The 17,426-nt window shown below is 40.6% G+C and overlaps 1 protein-coding gene across 3 annotated transcripts; it reads left to right on the top strand.

Annotated features, from left to right (window-relative positions):
• The first annotated feature begins 1,001 nt into the window (after nucleotides 1–1,001).
• bbox1 (butyrobetaine (gamma), 2-oxoglutarate dioxygenase (gamma-butyrobetaine hydroxylase) 1) lies at nucleotides 1,002–17,309 on the top strand. Of its 3 annotated transcripts, none has more exons than XM_056745565.1 (8): nucleotides 1,002–1,138; nucleotides 5,838–6,225; nucleotides 6,617–6,731; nucleotides 11,686–11,884; nucleotides 14,874–14,979; nucleotides 15,376–15,572; nucleotides 15,757–15,923; nucleotides 16,023–17,309. In XM_056745565.1, the coding sequence occupies exons 2-8, from the start codon at nucleotides 5,869–5,871 to the stop codon at nucleotides 16,184–16,186; spliced, it is 1,305 nt and encodes a 434-aa protein (XP_056601543.1). In that variant the 5' UTR covers nucleotides 1,002–1,138; nucleotides 5,838–5,868; the 3' UTR covers nucleotides 16,187–17,309. The 3 variants fall into 3 exon arrangements, with proteins under 3 accessions (XP_056601543.1, XP_056601551.1, XP_056601533.1); XM_056745573.1 differs by having other exon boundaries at nucleotides 1,014–1,138; nucleotides 5,841–6,225; XM_056745555.1 differs by lacking the exon at nucleotides 1,002–1,138 and adding an exon at nucleotides 2,004–2,023.
• The last annotated feature ends 117 nt before the right edge of the window (nucleotides 17,310–17,426 follow it).

Genomic DNA, 17,426 nt, shown 5'->3' with positions numbered 1-17,426 from the left:
ACAGAATAAATAAGCTTTCTATTGATGTATGAGTTGTTAGAATAGGACAATATCTGGCTGAGATACAACAGTTATCAACTCAGGAATCTGAGAGAGCAAAAAATCTAAATATTGATAAAATTGCCTTTGAAGTTGTTAATCAGGGGCACCCTGGCAGGCCATCCACTCAAAAAAAAAGTTTTTATATAATTAAAGGTAGGACATTTATAAAACATCTTCATGGAACATGATCTTTACTTAATATCCTAATGATTTTTGGCATTAAAAAAAAAAAGAAAAATCGATAATTTTTTCCAATTCAATGTATTTTTGTCTTTTACAAAAAATGTTCCTGTGCTACTTAAGACTGGTTTTGTGATCCAGGGTCACAAATTAATTGATCTACTAATCTACAATCCATACTCCTAAAATCCCAAATCTAACTTTATTTTTGATCAAGGAATAAAGACTGATGGAACATTAACATACTGTAGTTGTGCATAAAAGAGTAAAAAGGCACATTTTAACACATTTTAGTATTATTGATGTTGTTTTCCAGTAAAAAAGGGGGTTCTGTTAAGTCATCATTCAGGTGACTTTTGTTTGCTTTGGTAAACATGGACTGTTTTCCACACATCCTAATTCTCAAAAGCACACATCCAACGTGTATTTTTATATGTATTTCTGTAGAGAATGAAGTTCATGAAATAGTTGACACAAAGTCATAAATTCTTTACATTAAACCACAAAGACAAGAAATGTAAGTATCATCAATTTGAGTATAGTGTTAAGGATCTTAAATATACAAGATAAGGTTTGGGAGACACAGTTACTCAGTAATATTGAACGAGTTTACTCAATCAACTGAATACAGTGAACTTATAAGTGTAACACTATATTATGTAGGCTATGTTTACGTAATTAGAGCCGCAATTAAATCTTAGGAAAAAAAGTCGATATGTCGAGCAAATCTGCACGTAGGTTTGTCTAAGTGACAAAGTCAAAGTCTAGCTCCTTACAGTGCGATATGTGTGCGCAGTAACAGCAGCAGCTGCATCAGCTATAACCTTTTACCCACTTCCACCGCCGTGAGTTCTCACGCTTCCTCAGCTCTATATAAAGCTCCAATAACCGAGGCTTAATTTACCCCATCGTCACGGTAAGTGCCAACACTTGTCTTTTAAACATTTTGAAATGGAAATAACAGCATATCTGGACGTTTAATTTGAAAGCACTGACTGGACCTCTGCACGGATGTGAGAGTGATGAATGAAAAAATTGCTTGCTTGCAGTTGTGCAGTTTAGCTGTTGTCCTTGTAAACACGCATCATATCACAATTTTATAATGGAAACCCCAGGTTACAGGTAGGAAAGTTAGTTTTGTCAAACGTATCATGTGTTTTATATAAGAACGCGATCAATGGATGAGGAACTGAACTACCCGGAAGCAACAAAGAAAGATAAATATTTAAATACTGAATGATGATCATTGCTGTATAAGTAAGGTTTAAGCAAATGTTATTGTGGTCACATGGTTATCATCATAATTTTGTGTCTGTCTACGTCGATGTACCTCCTGTATATGTTGTGATCGTTTAGCTGGCGGCGTGTTGTGAATAGAGTGATGATGACCTTTCACCCACTTCTGTGTTCACCGCGATACGTGGGTCACATGACGTAGGTGCGTGCATTACATAAGATACTAAGATACTATTGGAACTGTACAAGTGATTTCTGGAGAAAATTTAAGAGCAAAACTTATAATTAATTAAGAGAAATATTAGGCTAATAGCTTTGTAGAAGTAGGTTGTATTCCCTTAACGTGGTAGTTCACCCTTGTCATTTCAAATCTGTAGGACTTTCATTCTTCCACCGAACACAGAAGAAGATATTTTGAAGTATGTTGGTAACCGGCATCCATTCACTTGGATTTGTTTTTTGTCCATACAATAGAAGTGAATGGCTGCTGGCGCTGTTCTATTACCACATCTTCTTTTGTGTTCGAAGAAAAGAGAAAGTCGTACAGGTTTGAAATTACAAGAGGGTGAGTACATGATAACAGAATTTTGGGTGAACAATTCGTTTACAATAGAAATATCTAATCAAAAATACACGTAATGGTGAGTTAGATAATTAGTTAATCAATAGTTTTCACACAAATGGATTTAAATATACAATTATGTAATTTACCAATGATGTTGTGGAACACAAAATTCTTGTGAAGTACAATTTAGATGTTCCCCTTCTGTCGGTCTCTCGACGTTGTGTCGAACCGACAGATGGGGTTTGACCTGAGAACCTATCATCTGCTGTCTAGTTTTGAAAAGGCCAGTAAAATTGGCGAATTAAATTTGCATACCGGACTCCGCCCTCAGATATCTGGGTATAAAAGGGAGACGGCGTGCTGGATTCATTCGCCTTTTGTTCTTCGGAGCCTGTGGGCGGATGGCGATCCAGACATTGCAGTCAGGGATGGCTATGTTCTTTCGGGATCCAGCCACCATCTCGTCTGCTTCCCGTTCCGTTCCCGGCCCTGCTGTCCACTACAGCGAGCGATGAGGGTGATGTGGGGATTGTTGTGAGCGTTAATCCGTCAGCCACAGGCTCGCGGAGCGTTTGCACCCCGTCTCACTCGTCTGACCGTTCCCCAATGACGGTCCCACCCCGTCTTGTTCCTCAGCCACGTATTCAGAAACGCTGCGTGATGATGATGTGATGTTCCTTTGCAGCATCGCAGGGGGACTTACTGGCTTCTGGCCCCCAAGATTCCTCGGAGCTCCCTCCCTTGGGGGGTTGAGCCCAGGAAGAAGCGGAGGTCAAAATGTCAACCATGCTTTCTCGGGCCGCCGTGAGCATTGGGTTGCAGTGCACCCCACTGCCTCACCCCCAAAGCTCGCGGCTGGATAGGTGGTACCCCGGGTCTGAGCACGTCTCCAAGCCACGCCCGCCCCCGGTGCCGTATTTCCCGGAAGTGCACAAGGAACTCAATAAGACCTGGAATGCCCCCTTCTTGGCGCATACACGTCAAACTAGTTCCATCGCCCTTGGCTGCAGTTTGGGTAGGCACAGGTAGACCTGTTCGCCTCCCTGGACACCCCCCATTGCCCACTATGGCACTCCCTGTCCAAGCGCACAGCTGGCTGCGGGACAAGCAGAAGTACGCCTTCACCCAAGTGAGCCTCATTGCACAGATTCTGTGCAAGGTCAGGGAAGAGGAGCATCAAGTGCACCATACTGGCCCATCCGGACTTGGTTCTCGGCGCTAATTCTGCTGACAATGACTCCGACTGGCCGATCCCCCTGATGAAGGACCTGCTTTCTCAGGGGAAGGGCACGTTTTGGCATCCGAGACCAGACCTCTGGAACCTCCATGTCTGGCTCCTGGACAGGACGAGGAGATCCTGAGTGGTCTAGACCCCTTCGGTGGTTGAGACCATCACTCAGGCTAGGGCCCCTGCCACTAGGCTGCTGTATGCCTTTAAGTGACGCCTTTCCTCGTCCTGGTGCTCTTCCCGAGGAGAAGACCTGCGGAGTTGCTCGATCGGGAATGTCGTGTCCTTCCAGATAGACTCGGGAGTAATCTTTCCCTTTCCACACTGAAAGTGTATGTAGCCGCCATTGCCATTCATCATGAACCAGTCTCTGGGACAACACGACCTGATCATTAGGTTCCTAAGGGGTGCAAGAAGGTGGAATACGCCTCATCCACGCTCCGTACCATCTTGGGACCTCAATGTGGTCCTCGCGGGCCAACAGAGGTCCCTTTTTTAGAGCCCCTGGGAGACACCGCTCTTTCTCATCCCTTGATGACCACAGCTCTCCCGATGGCGCTCGTTTCTTTTAAGAGGGTAGGGGACCTACAAGCATTCTCCACGTCCATAGATTGCCTAGATTTCGGGCCCGGACACTCTCGCGTTATCCTGAGACCCCGGCCCGGCTACGTGCACATAGTTCCCACCACTCCCCTTCGGGACCAGGTGTTGAACCTGCAGGCACTCGCCACCGGGGAGGAAGACCCAATCCCAACCGTGTTGTGTCTAGTACGCAAGTTGTGCCTCTACTTGGACCGTACACAGAGCTTTAGGAGCTCTGAGCAACTCTTTGTCTTCTGGAGATCAACAAAGGGGAGGACTCCAAACATAGAATGCCGCACCGGATCGTGCAGGCCGTCGCGATGGTGTACCGGTCCCAAGATCCCAGGCCCGCTGGCATTAGGGAATACTCCACCAGGAGTCTCCATCTGCAGGGCTGAGGGTTGGGCTACGCCCAATACCTTCGCAAGGTTCTACAGCCTCCTAGTAGAACCGGTGTCACCTGAAGTCTTGCACAACAGGTAAGACCGGCAACCGCTAGGGCGTACGCCTGCGAAATCACCTTCCCCCACTGGGTGAAGAATAGGCATTTCATCCATCGCTAAGCAGCTCCTATTGGCGGGCTGGGCAGATCAGCCCTGCCTCCTTAGTCCGGGTGTCAGCTAAGTTATCTAGCGTACAGCTCTAACCGGACCTAGTGCTCCAGACGTATTAACCCCCCAGCAGGGTGGTTCCGTCTCATGTATCCTCATGATTGGTTCCCACCTTGGTAACCCATGACCTTCCCTAGGTGGACCTCCACCTTGCGGCACTTCCTCAGTCCGCACATTCTTCCCATGAGTTCTGCCCTGATGGCAAGACCATGCTGGTGTCTCCACTAAAAACTCCTCCCAACGCTAGGAAGTGGTCTCTGTAGTGCGTTTCCTCAGTGAGGAAATAGCCGCCTCCCCAGTCGCCCTTACGGTGCCGGGCAGCTTCGCGCTGTTAGAGAAACAAGGCCTTCGCCTGTGACGGCCGGTGGGAGGGGCTTCCCACCTATCCATAGCTCCCCCTACCCATCCACTGGATGGTTAAAATTTCGCGCTTACGTCTGACACGCCCAGGCCAGTCAGCTTCACTTTTTCCATAGGAACCCCATCTGTCGGTTCTGTTCTGAGAATTTATTTCAAGTGACCAAATTTGCTTCCATCTAGACAAATAGTTACACAAAAATATATCACATACAGTAAACATGTGATAATCAGTGTTTTAGACATTTCAGATAACAACACAACCAATAAAAAGTGCACAGATGAAATAAAAATATTAAGCAAGTGTTTGCCATTATTTATATTAGGACACAATAAATCACACCTTGAGGGCTCCTCTTGTATTTGTCGATTTTGAGGTGCTCGTGTGTGGGAAAATGGAGGTACAAGTTCTGTTCATGTGGTATTGTTTAGGTTATATAAGAATTACACAAAGTGTTTCTGTGGAATGGTACACATGGTCTTGAAAAGTCAAATTCTTCCTTAGGGTTTAAGTGCAGAGTTCAGTTATGTTTTAGTCATGGTTTATGTAGTGTGGCAGGCACTGCTAAAGTCCATAAGTCACAAAGACTCCTTTTAACTTGGTTACTTTGATGTAATTATATTTGTATTGTACTGTTGTCAAATTTATTTATCTCAACAGTCATTCAGCTCTGCATGTCGTCATTTTTACACCCTATGACTGTCAAGCACCAAGGACTAACTCAGAGTCGTGGTATCACAAAGTTACAGCTTTGTTTGATTTCTCCAGAGAAATCTTTCTTCACAGCCAGTGAAGAAAAAACATTCATAAAAGCCATGATCAAGTCAAGATTTATTTAGTCAGGGAAAAAACTCAAAACAGAACTTGATGGTTCAAATCCGTTAGCAATGTGCTGTATACTTAAATCAATCTTACTATAAACATTATTCAAAAATGCTTCTTTAGTGTGGTGACTCATCTATTTACTAAGCGTCTGTTTATAGAATGAACTTCTAAACACAACAATTAAATGTTTTTGTGTCCCCTGATTTACAGCAGCCTGTCGACACAATAAATCAGAATCAGGATGTTATCCTATCTTACCCGCTGGATGTCCAGAGGTGCCGTCCAGGCACTGAAGAAGGCCAGCAGTCGGCCTCATCTGGTCAAGACTCCTCGTATTGGGAATCAGACACTGGCAGCAGCCCCTTTGCCTTTTGCTGGGGGTAGTCCTGGAGTGAGACAGGCCAGAGCGCTGGATCAGGAGAGGCTGCTGCACATTGAGTGGGATGATGGAACGTGTAGTTTGTATCCCTTCACCTGGTTGAGAGATAACTGCCAGTGTCCTCTCTGTATGCTGCAGTCAGCACAGGCGCGCAGCTTGCTCTTCTCAGATTTGGATGTGCATACCGGGATGGACCAGGTGCAGCTGATGGAGAATAAGGTTGGTGTTGTAAAGCAAAGCTTAAACCTGACTTTGTTTTTCAAATCTGCATGATTTTCTCTCTTTCATGGAGTAGAAGAACCTACTCTTCTTTCATACAATGAAAGTGAATGGTGACCACAGCCTGACTTGTTCTGGGCGGTATCCAGGTTTTCTGAAGCCATATGATAGCTTTGTTTTCAAATATTAATTTATTTACCAACAGTTTACCTTGTCAAAGAGAAATTTGTCATTTTGTCCAAAAATCTCAGTGTGTTTGATGAAAGAAAAAACACATATTACATGAGGCCAATTGAGTAAGAGAACATGGTGGACATACGCTAGAAGGCTACACATATTCGTTTTTGTCTGACAGTCTTTAATAAACCTGTTTGTCTGAAACTCATTGTAGGTGTCCATACTATGGCCCGATCAGCACAGCAGTGAGTTTGAGCCTGAGTGGCTCAAGAAAAGATGTTTTTCTTCTGAGGCAAGACAGGCTCGGCAAGAGGAACTCTTCCTAAATGGTGGGTTGATCATCATTCATTCATTTTGTCTTTTGTTTTGTTTGCCAGAGTGACATGCACACAGCTAAACACTATGGAAACATGAGGATAATATAAACTCGAGGATTAATGACTAAACAAGACAATGAACCAATGAAGATGACATATCAGAGACATGACCATGACAGTCTGGGAATACAAAATATGAGACATGGCATATACCGAATTCAGAACATAAACCAAAACTAATAAACAGACCTGACAGTTAGCTGGTTTAATTTACAGTTTTCTATTTAGTGTTCAAATGACTTGTTGTAAATATGAGGGCAGTTTTACCCTCTAAAATGTTCTGGTTTTCAGAAGTTTCCACTCCAATGTTGCCAGTTCAGTGGGAGCAGAAGTGCTTTGCCTAGATCATGTACTGGAACACATGCTTCTGCTCCTCCCTGTTTTTCTTCATGGATTTAATCAACCTTTTCTTAAGTCCAAATTCTCCTTCATCCTTCAAAAACAGGCAAAGTGGAAATCTTTAAGCACAGAGGAACTTTTTTTATTTGTGTAAAGTGACCATAACGCTCTACCTGTTATAACATGGAATAGCACATTTTCTTGATACTTTTGGCTTAGTGACTGGCTTTTATTTGGTTAGACAACACTTTTTAGGATGGCTTCATATAAAATTTGTCTGTGAAGCATATGTTCTAGACAGCATATACCTATGTAGTGTGCAAGCACTCATCCCCCCCATAATCGCCTCTGAATGGAAAGTCTTTGTCTACTTCCCGCCAGATGGAATAGAGATTTAAGGCAATTTGAGAAATAGTGAACTGTTGTTCTTATACTAAACTTGAGAGATACTGTGGTTATGACAGACTCAGCATTGTGTTTGCCAGAACAAGCAATCGCCATATATTTACATGTCCTGAGATTTGAAGTATAGATTTTTCTAATTAATGACTCTCTCTTCGACAGTCTCTATGAAGAGTAATGCCCTGATTTTAAAGGTCTACTTTATCAAAAAATTAAAATTCTGTCATGAATTACTCACACTCAGTTTGTCCCAAACCTGCATACTTTTCTTTGTTCTGTTAAACACAACGTTATTTGGAAGAATGTAAGCATCTGAAATTTCTGGTGCAACACTGACAACCATAGTAGGAAAAATAATTGTACATACTGTATATTTTGTTCTGTTTAAGGAATTTAGGTAAATTTAACTTTTCTTTTTTCTACTATGGAAGTCAATGATGCCCCAGAAATGTCATGTGCTAACATTCTTCCAAATATTTTCATCAGAACAAAGAAATAAACACATAATCAATTATTTAAACATTGAACTCTTCTCTTAACCCCACTGACTGACACTGAAGTCAGCAGACTTCTCTCCCTGCCATCTCCTTCAGGCCATCTCCAGCACACTCACACCTGCACTCACACACATCATCAACACCTCCCTTCTCACCGGCACCTTTTCATCAAAATTCAACCCATTTATTTAAAAAAAAACACTTGAAAGGGCAGTTTTCAACCAAGTGTCTTCCTACCTATCCCAGAATAAACTACTGGATGACAAGCAGTCTGGCTTCAAAACAAACCCCTCCACTGAGACTGAACTGCTATCGGTCACAGAAGCACTGCGGCTAGCCAAGGTGAAATCTAAATCCTCGGTCCTGATTCTGCTAGACCTATCTGCTTCGTTTGACACTGTCAATCACCAGATACTGCTAGCAACCCTGTCATCTCTAGGAATGTCAGGCTTTCCTATACGCTGTTTCAAGTCCTACCTCTCCGGCAAATCCTTCAAGGTGTCATGGAGGGGCTCGCTTTCCACTACTCACCACATGATCACTGGTGTCTCTTAGGGATCGGTGCTTGGACCGTTGCTTTTTCCATCTACACAACATCCTTGGGCCCATCATACGGGCGCACGGCTTCCCTTATCACTGTTATGCTGATGACACCCAGATCTACATCTTGTTTCACCCAGATGAAACCACTGTAGCAGCTCGCATTACAGCCTACCTAGAAGACATCTCAGCTTGGATAAAAGAGGATCACCTCCAGCTGAACCCTGCCAAGACAGAACTACTCTTGTTTCCGGCACACCCCACGCTGCAACACTATCTCACCATCCAAATTGGCAATAATACAATCACTCCTTCCAAAACAGCCAGGAACCTCATAGTCATATTTGATGAACAGCTGTCCTTCAATGATCACATTGCAAAGACAACGCTGTCATTCTGATATGCCTTATTAAACATTAGAAAGGTTAGACTCTATCTCACTGAACATGCAGCACAACTCCTTGTCCAGGCCCTGGTAATCTCAAGGTTGTACTATTGCAATGCTCTCCTTGCTGGTCTTCCTGCAAAGGCTATCCAACCCCTCTAGCTGGTCCAGAGCGCCTTCAGATCGTCTTCCAATGGCCAACAAGGGCTCATGTTAAACCCCTTTTCATCTCTCTCCACTGGATACCGGTTGAAGCCTGTGTCAGATTCAAGTCACTAATGCTTGCCAATAGGACTATCACTGGATCTGCACCAACATACTTTCACACCCTCCTACACTTCTACACCCACTCAAGAACCCTGCGTTGAGCAAACCAGCGTCTTCTAGGGCAGTAAATTGCTTTCCCGCTCATTCGTTACCAGTGGGTCTACCTTGAATTTACTTCACTTTTGTTATTGAGGAGACAGAAGACAAACAGAGGCCCTATGACGTACAAAACGTTTCACTGACTTTTCATTAGTTCAGATATTCTGTATTTCTACTGCATTGATCAATTTTAAATGCTTAAAATGTATAATAGTTGAGGGATAGTTGACAGTAAATGTATCGAAATTTATTGAAATTATTTATTCACCCTCATGTCATTCCAAACCTGTGTATGACTGTATACGACTAGGATATTTTAATGTCTTCGTGGTTTTGTGTTCATACAATGGAAGTCAATGGGGTCCAATGTTGTTTGTTATTTAAAATATCTTCTTTTGTGTTCTTTAGAAGAAAAAAAGTCATACAGGCTTGAAATGACATGAGGGTGAGTAAATGATGAACGAATTTTCATTTTTGGGTGAACTATCACTTATATTGTTTGTAAAAACATACTATATACATTTATAATGTTTTTATTATATTAATAATAGTAGAGATAATATAAAAAAATGTTGATTTATAAGGTATTTTGGAGTTATTGTAGCCATTATGAGGTTCTAGCAGAATCATACAGCGCACACTGCAATTTTTATGACCCAGTGCACTGATTCACAGTTTGGCTATAGCCGCTTTAGTTTACAAGGGGGCACAAGTGCGCTTCGCTCGAGTTACAACATGTCTAGCTGACATCATGCATGCCATGACATCATGATCTTCCATAGCACTAACTTCAGTCACATTTCTAAATGATAAAACTAGCAGATGCAAAACAGTTCACAATTTCCAAACACAAAAAGACCACAGGAGCACAGAGCGACGACCGAGTTTCACAGCGTTAAATTTAAAACCCACATTTTCCAAATGTTTAATGGAAAACTAATGGCTTCACTTAAAACAGTTGTCTTTCTTAATTTACTTGAAAAACTTGTTCAGCACAGAATATAAAGTACGTGCACATGCAAATGTAATTAGACAAATAATTTAAATCAAATATATCAAAGCAAACATCTCCACAACCCATTGGAGAACTTAATAATGCTCTTAATGTGAGCTACTGTCTGTCCGTGCTGAGCGTGGTGAACTCTTAGGGACTCTGTTGACATAGTTTGACTGGAAGCAGCTGTCCACCAGTTACAGGAGCCACACATCACATTACCATAGCTGGACAACTCACAAGAGTAACACACAAGTTAACACCTTGCTTTTCCTGTGCCCTTATATAAGTTAGTATACATCTGTACACGTGTTTGTTAAGGAGTGAAAGAGTCATTGATTTAAAAACTTCTCAGAGGCCCAGATGGATAAAATAATGACATGATATTCATCTCTGATTGGTCTGCCAGGAAATCCTAGTATGTCAGCGAGATTGAGAATATTGGGCATTACACGGCAATTAGAGCTGAGCATTGCTGACCTGGAGCGACTGAAACACTTCACCCCGGGCCCAGTGCCCGGCTCTTTCTCTGTCTGTCTCTCTCTCTCTCTCTCTCTCTCTCTCTGTCACACACTCATTCACCACCACCCACTCTGTTTTCAGTTTTATTATCATGAACATGTTTCAGACTGTTCAGACTAACATTTCATTTGCCTGCATACTACACAGAGCACCATGCAGTGAATTATAAGTGCACAATGCTCAATCACACATGCACTCTCACATTTATTTTCTCCAGAGGAAGCGTTGAAGTAAATATAAGAGTTGTTCCAGAAGAGTTCTTTCTCAAACATTGCTGGCCCTCACACAGTGTTCTGACCAATTTGTTCTGGCCTCAGTCTTGACACATACACACACACACACACACACAGAGAACTCATGTGCTAGGGATGGATATGTGAGCATAATGTTTCTGCCGTGTTTCATTTGCATGGATTTCACATTTAATTTTATTCAAGTCAAGTCTTAATGAGTAGTGCTAACATCATTTCTATAATCCTGTCTCCACCTGAGTGAGGGACTGTTGACTCTGATTTTTATCTGTCTGTGACCAGCACTGGAGCACAGTTAAAGGGTTAGTTCACACAAAGCAAGCATGAAAATCTGTTATCATTTACTCACCCTCATGTACTTTTAAACATGAACACAAAAGAAGATATTTAAAAAAACATTCGTAACCAAACAACATAGTCAAGGGTGGCCAAGAGCTGTTTGGTTTCAAACATTCTTCCAAATATCTTGCCCTGTGTTCATCAGAACAAAGACATTTATACAGATTTGGAACAAGTTGAAGTTGTGCGAATGACATAATTTTTTTGGGATGAACTATCCCTTTAAGTCTTTATGTGTTATGTAACATTTATATTTGTATCTGTGTTTCAGAGCGTGAATACTGGGATTCTTGCCTAAAGATCCCCACGTTAGACTTTGAGGAGGTTTTGCACAATGATAAGGAAGCATTGGCCTGGCTGGAGGCTCTGAGACGCATTGGCATTGTTTACCTGAGAGGAGCACCAGTGGAGCAGGGCCAGGTGGCCAGACTGAGCCAGAGAATCGGTTATCTTCGGCTCACATTTTACGGGTATGGTCTTTAACTTTAACTCTGATGAGTGAGGAAAAGAACACAAAAGTACAAAAAATAACAGTAACCGAAATAAGAGGAGCTCTTCTCATAATGCCAACATACTATAGGATAATGAGATAAATATTAGTAATAGTGGTTAAAGTTAAAAATACAATGACAAACATTCCACATGTCAGGCAGGAATTTACTCAGCAAACTGATTTAGACGCTCAGTGAGTTTGTCTATGCTACTCTGAAATTATTCAAATTGGCATTTATGTTAAGGCTGCCATTCCCCTTTCAACATCAACAAAGAAAGACAAATAAGCTGCTCAAAAAGCACAAAACTAACAGTCAAGGAAAAATATGATGCGGTCAGATGAATCATCTTCTACCCTAATTCCAACATCTGGACAGGTTTACATTTGAAGAAAATAAATTCCTTTAGCCCGCAATGTCTGTTGAAAACATGTTGGGAGATCAGTAGTAGTCTGAGTACCCATCTCATGGAAGTCATTAGGTCTGATGATTGCTCGGTTGTGTAACAACAAAAGGAGCTGAAGCCATTTTGAAGACGCGGGGCCTCACTTAGGAAAAAATCCTAAATGGATGTTCTTATGGTCAATTCATAAAATAAATGTATGCATTAAAAATGTTTAGAAATTATTCCATTCTTTTTTCAGTTCACTGAAGATCATTAATAAAAAGTTTGTCGCTTGTTTTTTTCTTTTCAAACGTAATCCCATTTGTATGTCAGTCTTTGCATTAAAAAATTACAATTTGTTATTTTTGACATAAGATAAACAAATTAGTTTTCTGGATGAACCTTTGAATAAGACGGGTTTCTTGAATACCAGAATTAAATATCATTGACAGGATGTTTTGGTTCAAACTGCACAATATTAAATGCAACCCACTTGCCTTTTCTAGAATGAGGAGCTTTTTGAGAAATAATGCTTTGCTACACATAGTTCAGGACCCATTTTTCAAAAGCCTGATGCTATCTTTAAGGCGAGGAGTGGCAGATATTCTATTTTGTAATTGCATAATAATATGCTTTTAGGTATTTCAAATATGTTGTCCATCCCCATGCACATATTGCAGAAGAAAAATGGTTGTCATCTTACCTTTACCTCTACATGTTTTGTCTTCTATCTCTCTTGGATATTGACCTGAGAGTTAAGTTGTGTGTAAAATTTGGATTTTGTCCATTCAACCATTCCAGAAGATTATTCTTGTTGAAATGATAATTGTGAACATCATGTTTACATCTGTTTGCACTATTATTGTGTGATGAAAGCAATTCATGCTCGAACTGTTGCCAAACAATAAGAACAATGTTCCTCTCTCAGAAAAAGGCCTCTGACGTCTATTATAAATGTATGAGAAATGACGTGAACGAGAAACCTGTTCCATTGCTCTTGGCTCACTGGAACATGATTAGTGAGCACAAAACTCTTTTATAAATCATGAGCGAATTAAGTCTAGATTTACATTCCCTCAGACACCAAATCCACAAGCGTCACAAGAGCACATTTCTTTATAGAAGGAAGGAAGGATGATAGTGTAATAAAGATGATTGAGATTGGAGAAACCTGTGAGTGAGTGGAAGTCTCAACAGGACAGACAGATAGAAGTCATGGAGAGGACAGACAGACACACTGTGAACTCATGGCCAGCCATTTCTGTAAAGTCTTTCTCGGCTGACACCTGTGTTGTGATTTAACACAGTGCTAGACCTGGGAGTTTAACTGAAACACATGGAGACATGATGAAACTGGCCAGAAAGCAGCTTCCCCTGACCTGAAATGGAATGAATAGCATTGTATCTGCCAAATCAAGACTTTATTGTGTGATGGTTTACTGGCTGAAGACTCTGATTTCAGTAACATGGTCACGGTTGCAGTACTATATTATTGAAACCACTAATCTGCCACATTTCCTTTAAAACCACAGTTCCTCTTTCTTCCTTTTTTAATAGAGGTCAAAGTCTTTTATTTGTCATTAGCACTGACCACATAAGGTTAAACTCTTGAGACAGCCCTGATATAAAATTGGTCTACAATTCCACTACGTTTGCTTTACCAATCGTGCTTGCTTATATGCTTATGCTTTTAAAATTGTTTAGTCCAAGACAGAATAATTTAAACATTTATAAACTTTCAAATTAATAAAGTGTTGGATTGTTGGAAAACTTAATACCAGAACTTCCCAAACCTTAGAAGGGTAAGACCCCTAAAACACACCAAAAGATTCATGACCCTCAAATTCTTTTTGTTATGATATTAATAAAATACAGATAGATAGATATAGTTTGTGTTTCGTGTGAGTTTTGTGCACATGAAATAATGTAGTAAAATTTCTAGATGCTTTTTAAGCTTATTAAATATAAAAGTAATCAACAGACCAAACAGCAAGCTTTGTGATGTAATAAACAGAAAATTGCACGATTATTTTATATAACGGTTATGATGTCATAATATTGAAGTCACAGCGAAAATGATTGCTTTCAATGTGAAAACTCTTATGCTATCTTAATTCTATCTTATGATTCACATTTTTATAGCTGATGTCTCCTTGTGCGTTCTTTCAATGCAAACACGCTATACAAGCAATAAAATGGTTGTTTCTTTCAAGCCGTGAATTTCTTTTATAATTAAGAAATATCTAATTTCCATAACACTATTAAATATTTCATTAATTCATATGTGGTGATTTATTTTTGTATGTGGTGGTCTGTTGAAGTGTGTGTTGAGTGGTCTGAACAGGTCAAGAATCAATCGATCTTCAAAACAAAAATAGTTCACCACTAGTGTTGCCATAACAAAAATCTGTTTTGTACATTGCAGCCATTCTTCAGTCTTTAAATTTACTCTCAAGACTATTGTAAAGCAAGAAAGCATTTTACAGCTGTGGTTTCCTACAATAAATACATGGAGAGATGTAGTAAAAGTTTACAAGCCCACAGTCACCTGCTCTAATCTGTCGACCTCTCTGTGCTTCACAGACACACGTGGCAAGTGCAGGACAAGCCTATGGCTAACAATGTTGCATATACGTCTGGGAAGTTGAGTTTGCACACAGACTACCCTGCTCTTCACCATCCACCTGGAGTGAGTTCACACACACACGCACACAAACACACAATCTTAACAGCAATGAAGGAACCTCATATTAAAACCCTCACAGAAACACTTTGCCTATTTACGAATAAATGGAGTAAGACATATCAGAAATGTTGGCCTTGACAACCTACTTTACTTACCACACGTAAAGTTTGTGGAATTTGTGTGACGTAACACAATTTTGTATTTAGCTAATTATAATTACCTCACCCTAATATTTTTGGACATATAGCGTGCTGATTTTATATCAGGGTTGAAGACATGCATACATGCAACAACCCGTTCCTATTGCTAATTGAAAACACAAATATATGTGATTATATATGTGATTGTTGTTGTAGTTTTAATGTGTGTGTAACCATTGGCTGCGTGTATGCACTGCAGGTGCAGTTCCTGCATTGTATCCGTCAGGCTGAGCAAGGTGGTGAGAGTGAAGTGGTCGATGGGTTTCACGTGGCCGAGCGGCTCAGGACGGATGATCCTGAAGCATTTTCTGTCCTCTCCTCTCTCAGGGTGGATTTTACAGACAGCGGTGCTGATTACTGCGACTTCAGCGTGCAGTCCAAAAACCACATTATAGAGTAAGACACAGTGTAACACAAGCACACACATACAGTACTTTCAGCAACACTAACTATGCATCGATAACGTACTTAACACTACCATCTGTTGGTCATTTGGGAAACTGCATGGGAAAGTGTATTTGTTGTTTGTCAAGATAATGTCACTTTTATATTTTTTATGCAAACTTGCTTTTATGTACAGTGTGGACAATGAAGGTCGGGTTGTGAGGATCAACTTTAACAACGCCACAAGAGACACATCGTTGGATATGCCTCTGCATCAGGTTCAACCCTTCTACTCCTCTCTAAAGGCTTTTGTGGACCTGCTCAGCAGACCTGAGAATGTGTTCACGTACAAAATGGAGCCAGGTCAGGAATTGACTTACTGTACAGCTTATTTCAAAATAATCATGTGTGAATAAGGAACTGGCTCATGTCACTGGTTGTAATGTGATTTGCTCTGTGCAGGTGACTTGGTGACCTTTGATAACTGGCGTCTGCTGCACGGCCGAAGAAGTTATGCCTCACGTTCAGTTCAGAGCACAAGACATCTTGAAGGAGCATATCTGGACTGGGATGAGGTCATGTCCCGTCTCAGGATCCTTCGGAAGACTGTTCGAGGAGACATTTAGACACTAGTGCTTCCACATTCAGTGACATTTATAGCTAGACAACTCATAGCTAGATTCATATGCAGTCAGTCCTTCGGTATTGGGTTAATGTTACTTTAAGGTAACTTTAACAACTACTAACCTCCAGAAGCTTTGAATTCTAGAAGGGATTATTTTGCTGTTGTTGGGGGCACTTCAGTTTTAGCAATTAGATTTTTTGGGGGGCTTTTCAATTCATATTTTCTTGCACATGCCTAGAAAGTTCATTTATTTCATTTCCTTTTGACCATACATACAGTATGAGGGACAGTTTTTGGGATGGTTTTAATTTAAAATGTTTTATATGTGAATAACTGGCTTAAGAATGGATCTTATACTGTTGGGTTTTTCTGCATCATCAATGTTCTCATTGCTCATGTTGTGCATGTTGAGTGGGCACTGATTGTGCAGATTGAACCTTTTTAGCTGTTGGTCATTGTTACCCTTTCCCCCTCATTCTAAGATTACAATTGAAACCAATTCTAATTATGTCTTCAAATAATTGTATCTCCTTTGTTAAAACATTCAGATCTTTATAGAGTCTGAATTGAGCTGAAAACAGTGTACATCATTAGTTTCCCCTATTTATTCTATTTTACTGTAAGTATAGTTTGTTAAAATATGTCCAAAGCACAGATTCATTGGTTGTAAAAGTGCCTTTTACATTTAACAATGTATTTCTCTTTTAATATTTTTAAAACATTATTAGAAACATCTTTGTACTGATTGCCATACACATCACCCCAGTGGACATTTGTCTCTGTAACCTTTATTTTGAAAAAGGCCAATTTGTGCAACTGCACTAACAATGCAAACAGAGCATATTTAGCTAAAGTCCTGTCTCTTCCATGATTGTGTAGATTATGTCTTTGTATGAAATATCTAGTATAAATTTAATTTATTTTGTGTAAACACTAGACATTGCTTTTGAGCTCAGGATTACCCAGTGGGTGTTTGAGCGCCTGTATTTAAAGATGCTATATCGTCAGGTCTTGATGCCCTGTTATAAAAATGCTGTATGAATGTAAGTTGCATTGTATTGGCAGGATTCTGACATGGATTTTTTATTTTCTAAAAAACAATAAAGACATTAGAAGTTTCGTCAGGTGACAGAATATTTTATGGCAGAAAATGGTCACTAACCTTTGCACGTGCACACAGAACACGGCAAGGGTCAGATGTTAAACAAGAAAAATTATTGAATAACAAACAGTTGTTAATT

Source organism: Triplophysa dalaica, chromosome 1 (assembly GCF_015846415.1).
Source record: "Triplophysa dalaica isolate WHDGS20190420 chromosome 1, ASM1584641v1, whole genome shotgun sequence".
Taxonomy (NCBI): Eukaryota; Metazoa; Chordata; class Actinopteri; order Cypriniformes; family Nemacheilidae; genus Triplophysa; species Triplophysa dalaica.
This window is presented reverse-complemented; position numbering and strand designations above follow the sequence as displayed.